The 18,596-nt window shown below is 44.5% G+C and overlaps 1 protein-coding gene across 5 annotated transcripts in view; it reads right to left on the reverse strand.

The window, feature by feature from the left end:
- The window catches only part of zgc:103559 (Allantoinase, mitochondrial), a 45,812-nt gene extending 28,155 nt beyond the window's left edge, over positions 1 to 17,657 (reverse strand). For 3 of the 5 annotated variants that reach the window (XM_068041892.1, XM_068041891.1, XM_068041890.1), the window contains exons 1-2: positions 17,304 to 17,657; positions 1,561 to 1,712 (exon numbers count right to left, since the gene is read on the reverse strand). In XM_068041892.1, coding sequence (XP_067897993.1) covers positions 1,561 to 1,712; positions 17,304 to 17,453 — 302 coding nt within the window. In that variant the 5' untranslated portion in view covers positions 17,454 to 17,657. Of the gene's footprint in view, positions 1 to 1,560; positions 1,713 to 5,293; positions 5,520 to 11,436; positions 12,262 to 17,303 lie in introns of those variants that run through there. The other 2 variants (XM_068041893.1, XM_068041895.1) reach the window with 2 other exon arrangements.
- Between the last annotated feature and the right edge of the window lie 939 nt (positions 17,658 to 18,596).

Below are 18,596 nucleotides of genomic sequence, written 5' to 3' on the forward strand. Positions count from 1 at the left end.
TGGGAACCGAAAACAATGGCTTCAGTGTTCCCAGTATTTAATTAGAGCACACTTCTCTTCATCCACTGGATGTTGGATAAGCAGTATGATAATTTAGCAACAGTGAAGGAGTTGAGAGAAGTGGTGGTGAGGTAGAGATGAGTGTCATCAGCAGACACATAAAAACTAACGCTGTGCTTTTGGATGATGTCACTGAGGGGAAGCACATAGATGGGAAATAGGAGGGAGCCGGAAGAGAAGCCATTGCAAGTGATTCTCTGGCTATGATTGGATAGATAAGAATGGAACCGGGTGATAGAAGTCCCACCCAGCTGGACGACAGTGGCAAGGTGTTGGAGGAAGATGGTGTGGTCAACCATGTCAAAGGCTGCATACAGGTCAAAAAGGACAAGGAGGGCAAGTTTACCTTTGTCACAGTCACATAGAATGTCATTTGTGACTTTGATAAGAGCTGTGGCAGGGGTGGAAACCTGATTGGAGAGATTCAAACATGGAGTTCTGGGAAAGATGGGCACAGATTTGGAAGACGACAACATGTTCAAGGACTTTAGCACAGTGGTCATGCCACACAACACAAGGGAGCGTGTCTTCAGTGTGAAGATAGACCTTGTCTCCAGAAAGACTGTGCGGTGGTCACTCTTACCAATACTGTCATGGACAGATGTATTTGTGACAGATGAGGTCCAGTTGGATTTTCCCTCTAGTTGGTTTTCACCAGCTGCCACAAGCCCAGTCTGGCAGATGTGTCCTTCAGGACCTACCTAGCTCAGTCAGTAGCGGTGCTTCTGAGCCACTCTTGGTGATGGACATTGAAGTCGCCCACCCAGAATACATCCTTGCTACCCTCAACCTTCTTCCAAATGGTGTTCAACATGGCAGCGTATTGATTCATCAGTTGAGGGACGGTGGTAGGTGGCAATCAAGGTGGTTTCCTTGCCCATGTTTTTTTTATCTGATGCCCTGAGACTTCATGGGGTTCAGAGTCAATGTTGAGGACTCCCAGAGCCACTCCCTCTCTAATGTATGCACTGTGCCGCTACCTATGGTGGGTCTGTCCTGACTGGGACAGGACAGGGTGTACCTTTGCCATTTCCAGTGCCTAGATCGATACCCCGTGGTCCACCTGGCTTTATACTTATTCGACTTTTCTGTAGCAGATTGATACAATTGAGTACCTTGATGGACCATTTCAGAGTGCAGTTAAGAGTCAACCACACAGCCGTGGATCTGGAGTCACATGTAGGCCAGACCAGGCAAGGACAGCAGATTTCTTTCCCTAAAGGACAGTAATGAACCAGATGGGGTTTTTATGACAATCCAGTAGTTTCATGGTCAGCATTACTGGGGCTAGATATTTATTTCAGATTTATTTAAATAACTACATTTATATACACCAACTGCCCTGGTGGGATTTGAACACACGTCACTGCATCTTTAGTTCAGTAACATCATCACTGTGCTACTTTACCCATTCTGACAGAAATCTAATACACTGACACACTATGGGGGTTCAGGCAACAGACTGATACACTGTGATACACTTGTGGCCTGGTTCCTTACAGTGGCATGTCGACAATAGTTGTTATTCCACCCGCTGCTGCTGCTCTAGTCGCTGTCCAGTAGCCTTCCCAGTCAGTGCGTCCAGGTTCATTGACATGCACGTGACTGTCCACAACGCCAGGCATCACCACGAGGTCTCCAACATCCAGTATCTACATCAAGTCAATGATTAACAGAGGTTAGAGTAGGCAAACAGCAACTAGGGACAGCACAATCAGTCATTAGCCTCTGGTCACCTATACACAAAAATACTTAAAGGTACTGCGTCCGGCCGGCTTGGGAAAAAATGCAAGCCACTTTCAAGGCTTTGAGTTAAAATGTGGCAGGACAGCACAGTGCACACTTTCCTTTCATCTGTGGGATCCAAGCTTGAATCCAACACAGGCTAATGGGATGAAAGTGGCGTAGCACTGCAGGGATCTATGTGAAGTATATTTGAGAAATCCCGAAACACTTCCACACATCTATAGCACTAAACAGTCTGTAATGTAGCAATAAACTAGAAATCTCACTCACAAAACCCACAGGATGGCAGGGGTGGAAAGTAGCCAATGATGCAGTCAAGGCTGGGGTTGTGATACTGGACCAAGACATAGAATTGGGCAGTGTCGTACATTTCAAGAGGTCAGGGTCCAGTCAGTGGCTGGTCACATCAGACAATTAAGCACAAGAGTCAGTGTGTTAAATATACAATTCTCCCAATTTTCCAGATATTAAAATTAATAATGGGAAAATTTGGAACATGCGAATTAGGAGTAGGCAACGGCCCCTCGAGCCTGCTCTGGCTGATCTGATTGTAACCTCGACTCCGCTTTCCTGCCTATTCCCAATAACCTTTCACCTCCTTGCTTATCAAGAATCTATTTACCTAGACCTTAAAAATATTCAGACTTTGCTTCCACTGCCATTTGAGGAAGAGAGTTCCAAAGAATCTTAACCCTCAGAGAAAAAAATTCTCATTTCTGTCTTAAATGGGTGACCCCTTATTTTTAACCAGTGACCCCTAGTTCCAGATTCTCCCACAAGGGGAAACATCCTTTCCACATCCACCCTGTCAAGAACCCTCAGGGTCTTGTATGTTTCAATCAAGTCATCTTTTACTCTTCTAAACTCCAGCAGATACAAGCCTAGCCTGTCCAATCTTTCGCCAAAGACAGCCCGCCCATTCCAGGTGTTAGTCTAGTAAACCTCCTCTGCTTCCAACACATTTACATCCTTCCTTAAATAAGGAGACCGATACTGTACACAGTACTCCAGATGTGGTCTCACCAATGCCCTATATAACTGAAGCATAACCTCCCTACTTTTGTATTCAATTCCCCTCGCAATAAACAATAACATTCTATTAGCTTTCCTAATTATTTGCTGAACCTGCATACTAATCTGTTGCAATTCATGCACTAGGACACCCAGATCTCTCTGCATCTCACAGCTCTGCAATCTCTTATCATTTAGGTAATATGCTTTTTTATTCTTCCTGCCAAAATGGACAATTTCACATATTCCCACATTATACTCCATTTGCCAGATCTTTGCCCACTCACTTTATCTATATCCCTTTGTAGCCTCCTCATGCCCTCTTCACAACTTATTACCTATCTTTGTGTCATCAGCAAATTTAGCAACCATATATAAATTGTAAAAAGTTGAAGTCCCAGCACAGATCCCTGTGGCATACCACTCATTACATCTTGCCAACCAGAAAATGACCCATTTATGCCAACTGTCTGTTTCCTGTTAGCTAGCCAATCTTCTATCCTGCCAATATGTTATCCCCTACACCATGAGCTTTTATTTTCTGCAATAACATTTGATGTTATCTAATGCCTTCTGGAAATCTAAGTACAATACATCCGCCCATTCCCCTTTATCCACAGCGCATGTTATTTCTTCGAAGAACTCCAATAAATTGGTTAAACATGATTTCCCTTTCACAAAACCATGTTGACTCTGCCTGGTTACCTTGAATCTTTCGAAGTGCCCTGCTATAACATATTTAATAATAACTTCTAACATTTTCCCTAAGACAGATATTAAGCTAACTGGCCTGTCGTTTCCTGCTTTCTGTTTCCCTCCCTTTTTGAATGAAGGAGTTACATTCGTTATTTTCCAATCTAATGGAACCCTCCCCAAATCTAGGGAATTTTGGAAAATTTAAAACCAACAAATCAACTATCGACTAGCCACTTTTAGTACCCTAGGATGAAATCCATCAGGACCCGTGGATTTGTCAGCCTGCAACTCCAACAATTTGTTCAGTACCACTTCCCTAGTGATTCTAATTTTCTTGGATTCCTCCCTCCCTTCAAATTCCTGATTTACAGTCATTTCTGGGAGGTCATATATTGCATTACTGAACCCCATGATTGACTGTCCAATCTGTCTGACTGTACAGCTGAAAGCACTTACTCATGAAACCTGGGAGTGTTTGATGGGACAGTGAAGAGGGAGCTTTACTCTCTATTTAATTTGGTGCAGTACTTGTCCTGCGAGTATTTGGGACAGTTGAGAGGGAGCTTTACTCTATATCTAATCAATCCTGTACCTGCCCTGGGAGTATTTGATGAAACAGTGCAGAGGGAGCTTTACTTTGTATTAACCTGTGCTGTCCCTGCTGTGGGAGTGTTTTGTGGGGCAGTGTAGAAGGAGATTTACTCTTTATCTGAAAGATTGTTATGGTCAAGTGAGGATGGGTTGAAGATCTTCCCTCTTTTTCCCTTTCCTTGTTAGACCACAACAGGTTTAATTCTTAAAGTGGATGTACTGGCCAATTCAGTAGGTGTTTGGTTCTTGTTATGATCACAACAAGAACCAATCGGGCAGGTTTTCTTGAGTTAACAAGAGGTTAACTTTATTGTAACTAAACCGAACTAATAAAATAATAAACAACACACCAACTTTCACTCTCACACATGCACTAGAGGTTTATAAACATAGAAATAGTTTATAGAGTGGGGAAAGGTACATTGAGTTAGAGTCCATAAAGAAAAGGCTAAACAGTCTGTGGCGTTTGGTGATATGGCTGGCTTCTAGCTAAATTCAGTGGTCCTGAAGCTTTTAGTTTGAAGAGATAGATGACTGGTTCGGTGAGTCTCTTGGAGATAGTGATGCGGATGATTTCCTCCAATGGGGTTTCTGATTGTAGCCAGAGTGTGCAAAGGTGGTCAGTCAACAGGCAGGATTTGAAAGCTTTCAAGCTGGAATGGAGAGAGAGAGAGGTGGGGGGGGGGGGGGGGGCCACTTAGGGTCTACTCATGTCAGAGTCCAGTTGCTTATCCTCTGCTGCAGAGAAAAACACCAGCTTAAAACCATAGATGGGGAGGGGCTTGTCACATGACAGTCACTAAGTGATTCAAACATAGCAGTTCGCAGTATTTCTTGTTGAGAGAACAGGTAGTTCCTTTAAACCTCCTGAGTCTTGGTTCTTGCTGGGAAATGCACAGACATTTCATCACCCTCCTCACAGTGTTGCAAATTAGGTAGCCAACTTAAGATGCCAGCAAAATCATCCTTTTAGCTGGTCTTTTGAAGATGTCTTTTAAAGAAAATATAAATTCAGATCTCCAGTCAGTGGATTAAAGAAAATTATCATTCAACAAAGCACATTGACTTAACGCCGATGCTGTATATGCCCTTGGAGTATTTGATGGGACAGTGTAGAGGGAGCTTTATTCTGTATCTAACCCGTGCTGTACCTGCCCTGGGAGTGTTTGATGGCAGAGAGAGCTCTTACCTTCCTAGGCAAAAAACTCAATAAACGGACTAAAATATTCAGTTGCTTTGAAGTTCCAGCTGCTAATGTTGGTAGACGAAGGCTCAGTGTGTTCTTAATACATTCGGCAGAGGCTTTAACTTATTTAAGGCAATGTTCAATTTTAAAATAAATGGCTTAGCGACTGTGTTAAAATAGCAGATGGGCAATGTTGCATTCAGCCCTGAAGCATTTATCCTAGATTGTTCTGTAAAGTGAAAGAGCTGAAGATGGTTAGAAGATTGATGTAAACTACCAAGTGATAAATAAAATTATGCAAATATCTTTCATTATTATACACAACAAGAGCAGATATTTCAGAAGGAAATACCACTGAATCTTGCAGTGCCTTCATGGGAAGTGTTTCTAAACTAACAGAAGAGAAAAGGTTTGTGAGGTACTTAATGTGAGGGTCTAAATCACATCCAGATGAATCATCACATCAAATAAAGTCATCATGACCGAGATGATTCTGGGTTCTCCAACCAAAAGAAGCTTTACCAAAGACTTTCAAAGGAGGTCATCCAAAACTCTGCTGCCCGTGTCTTAACTTGCACCAAGTCCCATTCACCTATCATCCCTGTGCTCACTGATCGACATTGGCTCCCGGTCAAGCAACATCTTGATTTTAAAATACTCATCCTTGTTTTCAAATCTCTGCATGCTATCACCACTCCCTATCTCTGTAATCTCCTCCAGCCCCACAACCCTCACATATCTGCGCTTATCTAATTCTGGCCTCTTGAGCACTCTGATTTTAATCGCTCTACCATTAGTGGCTGCACCTTCAGTTGCCTAGGCCCTAAGCTCTGGAATTCCCTCCCAATACCTCTCCACATCTCTACCTCACTTACCTCCTTTAAGACACCCCTTAAAACCTACCTCTTTGACCCAGCTTTTGGTCATCGGACCAAATATCTCTTTATCTGGCTCAATGTCATATTTTGTTTTATAATGCTCCTGTGAAGCAACTTGGGACGTTTTATTATGTTAAAGGCACTATATAAATATAAGTTGTTGATGTTGAGACAATTCCTCTCTAAAATATAATCTACACAATAAACTGTCACTTGAATTTAATTGGAATCTGCATGAGGAACCTCAACAGAACACAGGTCAGGAGAACATAGAACATTTGCTACAGTGGTGTTTGAGATTGCCATCTTTATTTCTTTTTATTCACTCTGAGGGTATGGATATTGCTGGCAAGGCCAGCATTTTTGTCCATCTGTAGTTGCCCTTGAGAAGGTTGTGCTAAGGCTGCTTCTTAAACTGCTGCAGTCTGTGTGGTGAAGATGCTCCCACAATGCTGTTAGGTAGGGAGTTCCAGGATTTTGACCCAACTATAAAGAAGGAGCAGCAATATATGCCCAAGTCAGGATGGTGTGTGACTTGGAGAGGAACTTACAGGTGATACTGTTCTCATGTACATGTGGGTCTTGCTCTTATAGGTGGTGGAGGTTTTGGGTTTGGGTGGTGTTGCTAAAGAAGCCAATGACCTTAAGTCAATGACAAGTCAATGACCTTAAGCAGCCAACCAGAGCTTCATGAAGGCGGTTTGCTGATGGGCAAAGAGTTGGGTACTATTAGGAAGAATTCAATGGGCCATTCATTTTTTCTCATCCTTATATATTCTATTGCATTTTAGAGGTTAATTAGAAAGAACAGGTTTGCATTTATATAATACCTTTCACATCCTAAGGATATTCCAAGGCACTTCACAGCTAGTGAATTACTTATGTTCACAGAAGGCAAATGTATGAACAACAAGGTCCTACAAACAGCAAATGACCAGCAGGATGAATGTTGGCTGTAAGACTGAAAGAACTCTCTGGTCATCTTTAAATGCTGCCATAGGGTCTTTTACATCCACCTGAAGAGGCAGACAGTCCCTGGTTTAATATCTCAGCTGTTCGGACATCGCATCATGTCCTTATTATTGGAGCGTTAGCCTGGATTATGAGCTCAAGTTCTGGAGTGGGTTTGAACCAAGAAATATATGGCTTAATAGTGAGAGTGATACCAGCTGAGCTAGCTGGCATCCAACTATCTTGCCAAATCGAAGTTGGTCATGCTACATAACGACTTTGTCAATGAACTGTACCATGGCTTCTATATCTGTTGTCCCAGCACCATTTTGCTATGGTAGATCTTGTCTGCAGGTCAGGCTGCAGTAGACAATACAACTTTGTTACATTGACAGAGGAAACAGTGATGAAACATGAAATGAACTGGAGGAATTATGAAGTAAAAGTCAACTGTTGAACTAAACTACAAAAAAAGGACACATTTGTGCCACAGACAAAATGGAAGAGAGATCAGGTGACCCCTCCTATACTGTCATTAAACATGTTTGTCGGTTAAAGACAAAATCCATTATCCACGTCTGAATTAGCTTTGGGGAAAACACATTGAAATGGGAAAAAAGCCAATTCCATGCTAACAATTCCTATCTGCAGAAATGGAGCTAACAAAGACTTTTGCAGACATACTGATTCCGAAGCCAAGGCCAAAATAATGGGTGTGAAATAACACCCATTTATCAAAATGGACCACATTCAGATGTCATCATGTAGCAATGCTTCCCATATCCTGGAACATTGTATGAATCACCCCAGGGGAGAGAGAGCCCTTAGTCACCCGTCCAACACCCCAACTGGACAAGTTTCTACCTTAAAAGGTAACTCTATGAGGACAGAGAGTGAGCGAGAGAGAAGAACCAGAGGTCTTTTCCAGCCAGAACAGCTAAGCAGCAGTTCTGTTGATAACATCTTTTAACTACTGCAGCAGAGAAATTGCAAGGTGACTTTGGAATTCCCCATTTGCGAAGGTAAACCAATTTCCAACCATCAACATCAGATTGAGGTGTAACCACAAGGAGCCTGTGAAACTTCATCCTTTCCAAGCCAACACATATTCAGGCCTGCACCTCTGAAAGATTTCTTCCTGTAAAGCTTCTAAAGGTTTTTTGTGTAAAATTATTTCTTTATTTTTCAACCTATGAGAAACCTGTTGTTTGTCTATTTATTTGACCCTTAAAACACTCGGGGACTAAAACACTATTTTAAAAACACTATCTGCGGTCAGTTGAGAGGTGAAAAGTGGAAGACACCCACACGACCTCTCACCTGTCCACAACACCTTGAAGACAGCCTTCATCGTGAAGTGGAGCTAATGACGGTAGGTCTCCTCAGGCATAGTCAAGTAGGTGTGCCTGAATCTGTAAATTTGGTGTTTGGGCTTATTCTGAGTGTATGCCAGAGACCTAAGGTGCCTCCATCTGCATGAATTCCTCTTTCTCCAAATCCTTGGTAGGTCCATTGGAACATAGAGTGATACAGCACTGAAACAGGCCCTTCAGCACACCGAGTCTGTGCCGACCAGCAACCACCCATTTATACTAATCCTACATTAATCCCATATTCCTACCACATCCCCACCATTCTCCTACCACCTACCTACATTAGGGGCAATTTACTTATCAACCTGCAAGTCTTTGGGTGTGGGAGGAAACCGGAGCACCCGGCGGAAACACACACAGTCACAGGGAGAACGTGCAAACTCCGCACAGGCAGTACCCAGAATCAAACGCAGGTCACTGGAGCTGTAAGGCTGCAGTGCTAACCACTGTGCCACATGAATCTAAGCTGTGTGGATCAAGCTAAGGTTAGCAGCTGGTAGCAGCTGCATTGCTTTGGCTGGAGGTCTGTGCGAAAGGGGTAAGGTATCGCAATATTTCAGCAGCAAACAGCAGAAAAGGTATTGTAACAGCAATACCACAGAAGCAGCAGTACGACAAGTTATGTCAGGCAACAAAATCAAATTTGCAAAAACACAGTCAGCCACCTTTACAAATGGAAGTTTGTTACTGAACATCATGGAAGCTGACAAGCACCCATTTTAAATATGCCCAGAGTGAAGAAAACCTGGGGAACTGATTAAACAAACCAATTGATCATAATTAATATTAATTTCAGGGTGTAATAAAGCTTGTGCATGCCTACAGCACTAATTCCAAAAAACTTCCAAATGCTACCATCATGGAAATGTGTATGGGACAATGTCAAGACTCAGGCCATCTGTTCATGTGGGTTTGTTCTCTGAGCACAACTTCAGAGGATCACTGCAGTACTGAATGGCTTAATTCATTGCTTCCAGGCCTGTCCCCTGATGGTTCAGTGAGTAAATAAATGCCTTGCCTGAACACAGCCAATGGCCTTGGTTGGCAGGAGTGATGTTACTATTAGTCTTATTACCCTTGGGGTAAGGAGGGGAAAAAAAGCAGTGGCTTTCTGCTCCTGACCACTGTTCAAAGATCCTTCCAGAATGGGCAGGTATGTGGACATACGGAGGAAGCATGTGACCTCCTTCAAAATCTGCCTGGAGACAAGCCAGGGGTCTTGATTACCATGAGAACAAGGAACCCAGATGAAAGACCCTTCTGAAAGCAGGGTGCAAAGGTTGTAATGCCTAAAGGACAATGGGTTTCGTTCTCCCAGACTCACAGATTGTAAACAGGGAACCAGGGGCTCTAAAATGCAGATTTGAGTTGCAATGTTTAACACCGGGAAACAAAGGAAGGCCCAGGTGATTTTGCTGTGGTCAGACTTATGGTCTCTGAGAAATGTCAGAGGCAAACGACTATTGACTTTTGATCTAGATAAATTCGAGAGGCTTTCACAAGTCTGGGGGCTGAACGCCAGAGAGAGAGGCGCAGTGGGCTGTTTTCTGGGGAAACAGCTGCTCTCAGATCACCGATACAGCAAAAGGCTGCTAAGATTTGAACTCGGGCTTTCAAGGCTCGAGGTTTGTGGAGGAGAAAAGGTCGACGGGGTCACCGGAGATTGCCTTAATAACTGAAGTCCAATCAAATGTGCTTGGAAGAAGTGAGCAAAGAGGATGTTGGCTTTGAGAAGATCTGGGACATCCAACCCATTGCAGCTGGGAGGAGTTTAGAATTTTTAACCGCAAAGATACCTTTTCGATGAGAACACTGTGTAACATATAAATGTGGAGTGTGGTTTTCAAGTGTGTAAATAAGTTAATGTGAAATACCTTTCTCTGTAATTTAGTGTATTAGCTACCTATTAAGTACTGTTTGGTGAATATTGATTCTGAGTTGGTGCAGTCTAAGGTGGGGCCATCCTGGCATCACATGAGGACATCTCAACTGCCCTCTTCAGATTCTCAGCAGTTACCCACCTCACCTGCTGCTGCCACTGGGGTTGCAGTTTGTAGAAGCACCAGGGTAGACAAGAGCACTTAAGGCCAGTGAATAAGGGTAAGCACCAGGGTGAATAGTTCAATGTTTGTAAGTGCCGTTTATTGTATCATGTTTTCATTGTTTTTTTATGTTTATAAAGAGTGATGATGGTAAATGGGTCATGCTAGAATCAATGGCTTTTTTTATTGTGTTCTTCATGGGGAAGGAGTTGAAGGGATTCAATGCAGATGGTGGACTTCTTGATGGATCCTCAGCCATGGAAGGTAAGTCATGTGGCAACAGTGCGCTGAAGTATAATGGTGGAGGTCATCTCTCAAAAGAAGTACTCAATTAGATGGCAGCAAGCATCCTTCCCAGGTGGGGGCTGTCTACCTGGAATTCTCTGTTCCTCCTGGTCCCCCTCCTCTTTCTCCTCCCCCTCTGGTTGCTCCTGAGTGTTACCCTCTGACACAATTTCTGGTGGTAACAGATAGCTTCTCATGATTGCTAGATTGTGGAACAGCAAGTCACCACGAATCTGGGGGCCCACCTCTCCCTTCTCTCCCTCTCTTGTCCAGCAGCTGGTACTGATCTGCCTGGGCTCATCTCTTCCAAGTCCTCCTCCAGACCAAGGGGGACCCCTAGCAAGATCCCCATTACCAAGCACTCCCTTTCTCCCGGTGACTCCTATAAGGTCTCCAATAAGATATAGTAGCACAGCACTTAGCTTCTTTAGGTGAAGTCCTCAGAGAATTTCCAGAATAACTATTGATAGCATGCTGGTGAAGTTTTGACAATGTCCCAGAAAGTCTCCTGATGTGTTTCAAAAGTCCTCTTCAAACTCAGTGTAGTCAGTCAATCTCAATCAGCAAGTGCATAATGGAAGCTGAGCATGATTTTAAGTAGCATGTGCAGTCCTCACCAAAAGCTTCTTTACTCCTGTTCAGCTGCTGGCTGTTAGGAGAGGTCAGTAGTTGCAGCACTAGCCAGTAACGGTCCCATCAGATTGGAAGTTGGCAAATGTTACACCGATTTTCAAGAAAGGAGGGAGAGAGAAAGCAGGGAACTACAAGGCAGTTAGCCTGACATCAGTCATCAGAAAAATGCTGGGATCTATTCTGAAGGAAATCTTAACAATGTGGTTAGAAAATCATAGTATGGTCAGAGTCAACATGGTTTTATGAAAGGGAAATATTGTTTGGCAAATTTATTAGATTTTCTTTGAGGATGTAACTAGTAGGGTAGACAATGGGGAGCCAGTAGATGTAGTATATTTGGATTTGCAAAAGGAATTCAATAAGGTGCCACACAAAAGGTTTATAGACTAGATAAGGGCACATGGAGTTGGGGATAATATATTAGCATGGATGGAGGATTGGATAATGAAAAGGAAGCAAAAAGTAGGAATAAACTGGGAATTCTCAAGTTGGTAGGCTGTAACTAGTGCAGTGCCATAAGGATCAGTGCTGGGGCCTCATCTATTTACAATCTATATTAATGTCTTAGATGAAGAATAATATAGTCAAGTTTGATGATGATACAAAGCTTGGTGAGAATGTAAGCTGTGACGAGGAAAAACAGAGGCTGCAAAGAGATATAGACAGGTTAAGTGAGTGGGCGATAAGGTGGCAGATGGAATATAATGTGGGGAAGTGCGAGATTATTCAAATAAAAGCAAAATACTGCGGTTGCTGGAAATCTGAAATAAAAACAAGAAATGCTGGAACCACTCAGCAGGTCTGGCAGCATCTGTGAAAAGAGAAGCAGAGTTAACGTTTCGGGTCAGTGACCCGTCATCGGAACTGACAAATATTAGAAAAGTCACAGATTATAAGCAAGTGAGGTGGGGGTGGGGCAAGAGATAACAAAGGAGGTCTAGATTGGACCAGGCCACATAGCTGACCAAAAGGTCACGGAGCAAAGGCAAACAATATGTTAATGGTGTGTTGAAAGACAAAGCATTAGTACAGATTAGGTGTTAATACACTGAATATTGAACAGCAGCAAGTGCAAACCTGAAAAAAAACAGTGGGTAAGCAAACTGAACAAACTAAGATGAAATGAAATAAATGCAAAAAAAAGATTGTAAAAAATGTAAAAAAGAATGTAAAAGAAAAGGAAGAAAAAATAACTAAAAATGCAAGTAAAATGGGGGGCTGTCATGCTCTGAAATTATTGAACTCAATGTTCAGTCCGGCAGGCTGTAGTGTGCCTAATCGGTAGATGCGATGCTGTTCCTCGAGCTTGCGTTGATGTTCACTGGAACACTGCAGCAATCCCAGGACAGAGATGTGAGCATGAGAGCAGGGGGGAGTGTTGAAATGGCAAGCAACCGGAAGCTCAGGGTCCTGCTTGCGGACTGAGCGGAGATGTTCCGCAAAGCGGTCACCCAGTCTGTGCTTGGTCTCCCCAATGTAGAGGAGACCACACTGTGAGCAGCGAATACAGTATACTACATTGAAAGAAGTACAAGTAAATCGCTGCTTCACCTGAAAGGAGTGTTTGGGGCCTGGGATAGTGAAGAGAGAGGAGGTAAATGGGCAGGTATTACACCTCCTGCGATTGCAGGGGAAGGTGCCATGGGATGGGGACGAGGTGGTGGGGGTAATGGAGGAGTGGACCAGGGTGTCGCTGAGGGAACGATCCCTTCGGAATGCTGACATGGGAAGGGAGGGGAAGATGTGACTGGTAGTGGCATCACGCTGGAGGTGGCGGAAATGGCGGAGGATGATCCTTTGGATATCGAGGCTGATGGGGTGAAAAGTGAGGACAAGGGGAACCCTGTCACGGTTCTGGGAGGGAGGGGAAGGGGTGAGGGTAGAGGTGCGGGGAATGGGCCGGACACGGTTGAGGGCCCTGTCAACCACAGTGGGGGGAAATCCTCGGTTGAGGAAAAAGGAGGTCATATCAGAAGCACCGTCATGGAAGGTAGCATCATCAGAGCAGATGCGTCGGAGACGGAGAAACTGGGAGAATGGAATGGAGTCCTTACAGGAGGTAGGGTGTGAAGAAGTGTAGTCGAGGTAGCTGTGGGAGTCAGTGGGCTTATAATGGATATCAGTAGACAACCTATCCCCAGAGATGGAGACAGAGAAGTCGAGGAAGGAAAGGGAAGTGTCAGAGATGGACCATGTAAAAGGTGAGAGAAGGGTGGAAATTGGAAGCAAAGTTGATAAATTTTTCCAGTTCGGGGCGGGAGCAGGAAACGGCACCGATACAGTAATCAATGTACCGGAAAAAGAGTTGGGGGAGGGGGCCTGAGTAGGACTGGAACAAAGAATGCTCGACATATCCCACAAAATGACAGGCATAACTAGGACCCATGCGGGTACCCATAGCGACACCTTTTACTTGAAGGAAGTGAGTAGAGTTGAAGGAGAAGTTGTTCAATGTGAGAACAAGTTCAGCCAGTCAGAGGAGGGTGGTGGTGGATGGGGACTGGTTGGGCTTCTGTTCCAGGAAGAAGTGGAGAGCCCTCAGACCATCCTGGTGGGGGATGGAGGTGTAGAGCGATTGGACGTCCATAGTGACGAGGAGGCGGTTGGGACCAGGAAACTGGAAATTGTCAAAATGACGCAGGGCGTCAGAAGAGTCACGGATGTAGGTGGGAAGAGACTGGACCAGCGGAGAAAAGATAGAGTCAAGATAGGAAGAAATAAGTTCAGTGGGGCAGGAGCAGGCTGACACAATGGGTCTGCCGGGACAGTCCCGTTTGTGGATTTTGGGAAGGAGGTAGAAGCGGGCTATCCGGGGTTGTGGGACTATGAGGTTGGAAGCTGTAGAGGGAAGATCTCCAGAGGAGATGAGGTCAGTGACAGTCCTTTGGACAGTGGCTTGATGTTCGGTGGTGGGGTCATGGTCCAGAGGGAGGTAGGAAGAAGTGTCCGTGAGTTGGCGTTGAGCTTCTGCAAGGTAGAGGTCGGTACGCCATACAACAACAGCACCACCCTTGCCCCCCATTTTACTTTCATTTTTAGTTATTTTTTCTTCCTTTTTTTTTAACATTCTTTTTTACATTTTTTACAATTTTTTTTTGCATTTATTTCATTTCATCTTAGTTTGTTCAGTTTGCTTACCCACTGTTTTTTTCAGGTTTGCACTTGCTGCTGTTCAATTTTCAGTCCGTTAACACCTAATCTGTACTAATGCTTTGTCTTTCAACACACCATTAACATATTGCTTGCCTTTGCTCCGTGACCTTTTGGTCAGCTATGTAGCCTGGTCCAATCTAGACCTCCTTTGTTATCTCTTGCTCCACCCCCACCTCACTTGCTTATAATCTGTGACTTTTCTAATATTTGTCAGTTCCGATGACGGGTCACTGACCCGAAACGTTAACTCTGCTTCTCTTTTCACAGATGCTGCCAGACCTGCTGAGTGGTTCCAGCATTTCTTGTTTTTATGCGAGATTATTCATTTTGGTAGTAAGAATGGAAAAGCAGAATATTTTTTAAAAGGTTAAATTTAAAAGAAATGTTTCAATATTGATGTTGAGAGAGACTTGGGTGTACTCATACAAGGAACACAGAAAGTTAGCATGCAGGTGCAGCAAGCAATTAGGAGGGCAAATGGCATCTTGTTCTTTATTACAAGGGGATTGGAGTACAAGAAAGAAAGTCTTGCTGCAATTATATAGGGCATTGGTGAGGCCACACCTGGAGTATTCTGTGCAGTTTCAGTCTCCATAACTAAGGAAGGATATACTTGCCTTGGAGACAGTACAGTGAAGGTTCATTAGATTGGTTCCTGAGATGAAAAGGTTGTCCTATGATGACAGGCTGAGTAAATTGGGCCTATACTCTCTGGAGTTTAGAAGAATGAGAGGTGATCTCATTGAAACATACAAGATTCTGAAGGGGCTTGACAAGGCAGACACTGTTTCCCCTGACTGGGAAATCTGGAACATGGGGCACAGTCTCAGGATAAGGGGTCGATCAATTAATACTGAGATGAGGAAAAATTTCTTTCCTCAGAGGGTTGTGAATCTTTGGAACTCTCTACCCCATCGGGTTGTGGATACTCCATTGTTGAACATATTTAAGGCTGAGATAGGTTTTTGGTCTCTCAGGGAATCAAGAGATATGGGGAGCATGCGGGAAAGCGGATTGGCCATGATCATATTGAATGGTGAAGCAGGCTCAAGAGGCCAGATGGTTTACTCGTGCTCCTATTTCTTACGTTCAGTTGTGCACAAAGCATTCCTCCCCACCGCCACTTAAATTTCGTGCAAAACAGAATCAGGAAGGCAGCCTACCCCAGCAAGCATGGGACCTGATTAAGGTGCAGAAACCACGACCCAATTACATCATTCACCATGAGAGAATTTTAATCCTGATATCTTAAAAAGCTGCAGAGTTCAACTGAACCTGGAACAAGAGAGCCGTCTTTCCTGGCTGGTGCTTTCTCTCTTTCTCACAGGCCTCCAGATGCACTGAAGACGCATTAACCTCAAGGGAGAAAAGACTCCTACATCGAAACAAGTTGAAGCATGCACTGGGCCCCAACGAACAGCAAGACTTATCAGAAACCAAAGACTCCATATTAAACTCAAAGGACCATAAATAACTACCAGATATTGCCTCAAACTTTTCCCCTTTATTCCTTCTACTTTTTCTGTCTCTATCTGTGTGTGTATTTATCACGTATGCATGCGGTCGTGTCGCTATTCGTACCCGATACCCGAATTAGAGTTTAAGATTAATAAACTTCCACCTTTCTTGTTTATGTATAAGAAAACCTGTCTGATTTCTTTGCCTTGCAATTGGAAAGAGGCGAACGAGGATTCACTGAGGGGGGAGCTAAAACACGGTGTTTCTAAAATTAAACCCTGTTACGGTTAGACCAGGCAAAAGCTGAGAGGGAACCCCTGGACCTCTATCTCACCTGGTCATAACAGAATAAATAGAATACCAAGTAGGAATGTATGGAATACCAGGCTGAATTCTGAGCTGCCGGCACTGGACCGAAAGGTGGGGGAAATCCCACCTCAGCCAGCTGGAGCCTCCCCCCCCCCCAGAGCGATTCTACGACACTGGGCCAATTAACTGCCTTGCGACAGGATCTCCGTCCCTTTAAATACAATGACTGAGATTGGTTGCCAAAGCCAGTCCTGCATGAGGCCTTGGACCCAGATCCAGCGCTGGAGCCTGGCTAAAAGGTAAGTGAGGCAGGGTCACCGGGGCCAGACCGGCAGGCCCTCAGGCCCTGGCAAGGGGGCGCGGGGGAGGTAGATGTTTAGTGTAGAGGACGGGGGTTCTGGGATGTCCAGGTTTTCCCAGTGGGAGCCCTCCCTGGGCCACAGATTACCCACAGAGGAGAGCCCCTCCCCAAGCCCACAGGGAGGTTGTCTCATTTTACTGAACAGCTTTCCCGCGTAGCAGAGGAACACCCCACACCCACATCGCTGGTTAAATCCCAGCAGCAGCAGGAAGAATCCCTTAAGTGACTGTTAATTGGCCACTTAAGGTCCTCAATTGGCCTCTGAACGGAAAGGTTGTCTTCAGCCTACCCCGCTCCCTACAAAATTGCAATGCTACATGAAGGTGACGGGCCCCCCAGCCCTCTGCCTCCTGTCACAATTCTATGGGCTACCCCGCCTCAGAACCTGTCTTGGGGGGCCCATAAAATTTAGCCCGCCAAGTAGGAATGCAAAGAACGCCAGTGGGAGTGCATAGAATACCAGGTGGGAATGTACAGAATACCAGGTGGGAATGGAGAGACTGGTCGAGTTGATGATAATGTGTTTTCATTTCGTGAATGTCCAAAGGGCAGAATGTCTGCAAGGCATACCTGTTGATTTAGCACCTTTCCTGCTGTGATTCCCTCTGGTTGAATGCCCACAATCTTGCCCCCTTCTATGATGATGTCAGCTGGACAGATCCGTGAATCCAACACCACTTTTCTGCTCCTCACCACAGACAGCTGAGAGCCCACTTCCATTTCTATACAAAATTCTTCCAGACTGTTTGGAATCCAAATATCATGTGACCAGTCAACTTTGTGTCCAAGTCACCAAGTCAATCATTAACAAAAGAGACATGGGTGAGTGACAGCAGACAAACGCAAAATAATTTTCAGTGATTCCTGACAACGCACAGGGTTGTTAACATCGTCACCGTTCGCCAAGCTGCGCACATGCCCAACTACATCTTGCTCGGACTTAATGGCGGATGCGCGGGATGACGGCATCACGCAACGCTGACGTCAAGGTCCATCTATTAATAATTTTTTAAATAATTACCAATAATTTTTTAATGGCAGAACAAGGTCAATGAGGGGTATGACAGGAGCCTGAAGGGCAAAAGGCTTTGTAAATTCCTTGCTGTACCCAAGTTGGAGCACTGCCCTGCATCCAGCCTGTGCTGTACTTGATCTGTTTAGTATGGCTACCAGATGCCTAAAATGGTATTTGGTCCTGGTGTGCCCTTGGCCTGTGTTCTGCTAGAAGTCTGGGTCTTGCCCGGGCCTCCTTTCTGCCCTGAAGCACTGTGGGCGTACATAAAAAGGATAACAATTCCATTTGTGTGCAAAGAAAGAAAGTCTTACATTTATATTGTACCTTTCACGACCTCAGGATGTTCCAAAGCACTTTACAGCTAATGGAGTACTTTTTAAAGTGTCGTCACTGTTGTGATATAGGACCTTCAGCAGTGCATTTCAGATCACAACAACTTGCTGCATAAAACGTTTTTCGTCATCTCCCACCTGGTTCTTTTGCCAATCACCTTAAATCTGTGTCTTCAGTTTACCAACAGTCCTGCCAGAAGAAACAGTTTCTCCTTATTTACTCTGTCAAAGCCCCTCATAGAGTATTTTCGATAGGGTAAATCGATTCCTTTTAGGAATTAACCCAGTCTACAGTGAGCTGCAGGATGAGGACATGTTTTGCAGCTGTGAGCAGAGACAAGTGCTCTTGAACTGGAAGAGGACTTGGAGTCCCAAGAGATACATGTATAGACCAGGTTACAGTTACTTAGACAGGGCGGCACAGTGGCGCAGTGGTTAGCACTGCACCCTCACAGCTCCAGAGACCCGGGCTCGATTCTGGGTATTGCCTGTGCGAAGTTTGCAAGTTCTCCCTGT

This window comes from Heterodontus francisci, chromosome 11, assembly GCF_036365525.1.
Source record: "Heterodontus francisci isolate sHetFra1 chromosome 11, sHetFra1.hap1, whole genome shotgun sequence".
NCBI lineage: Eukaryota > Metazoa > Chordata > Chondrichthyes > Heterodontiformes > Heterodontidae > Heterodontus > Heterodontus francisci.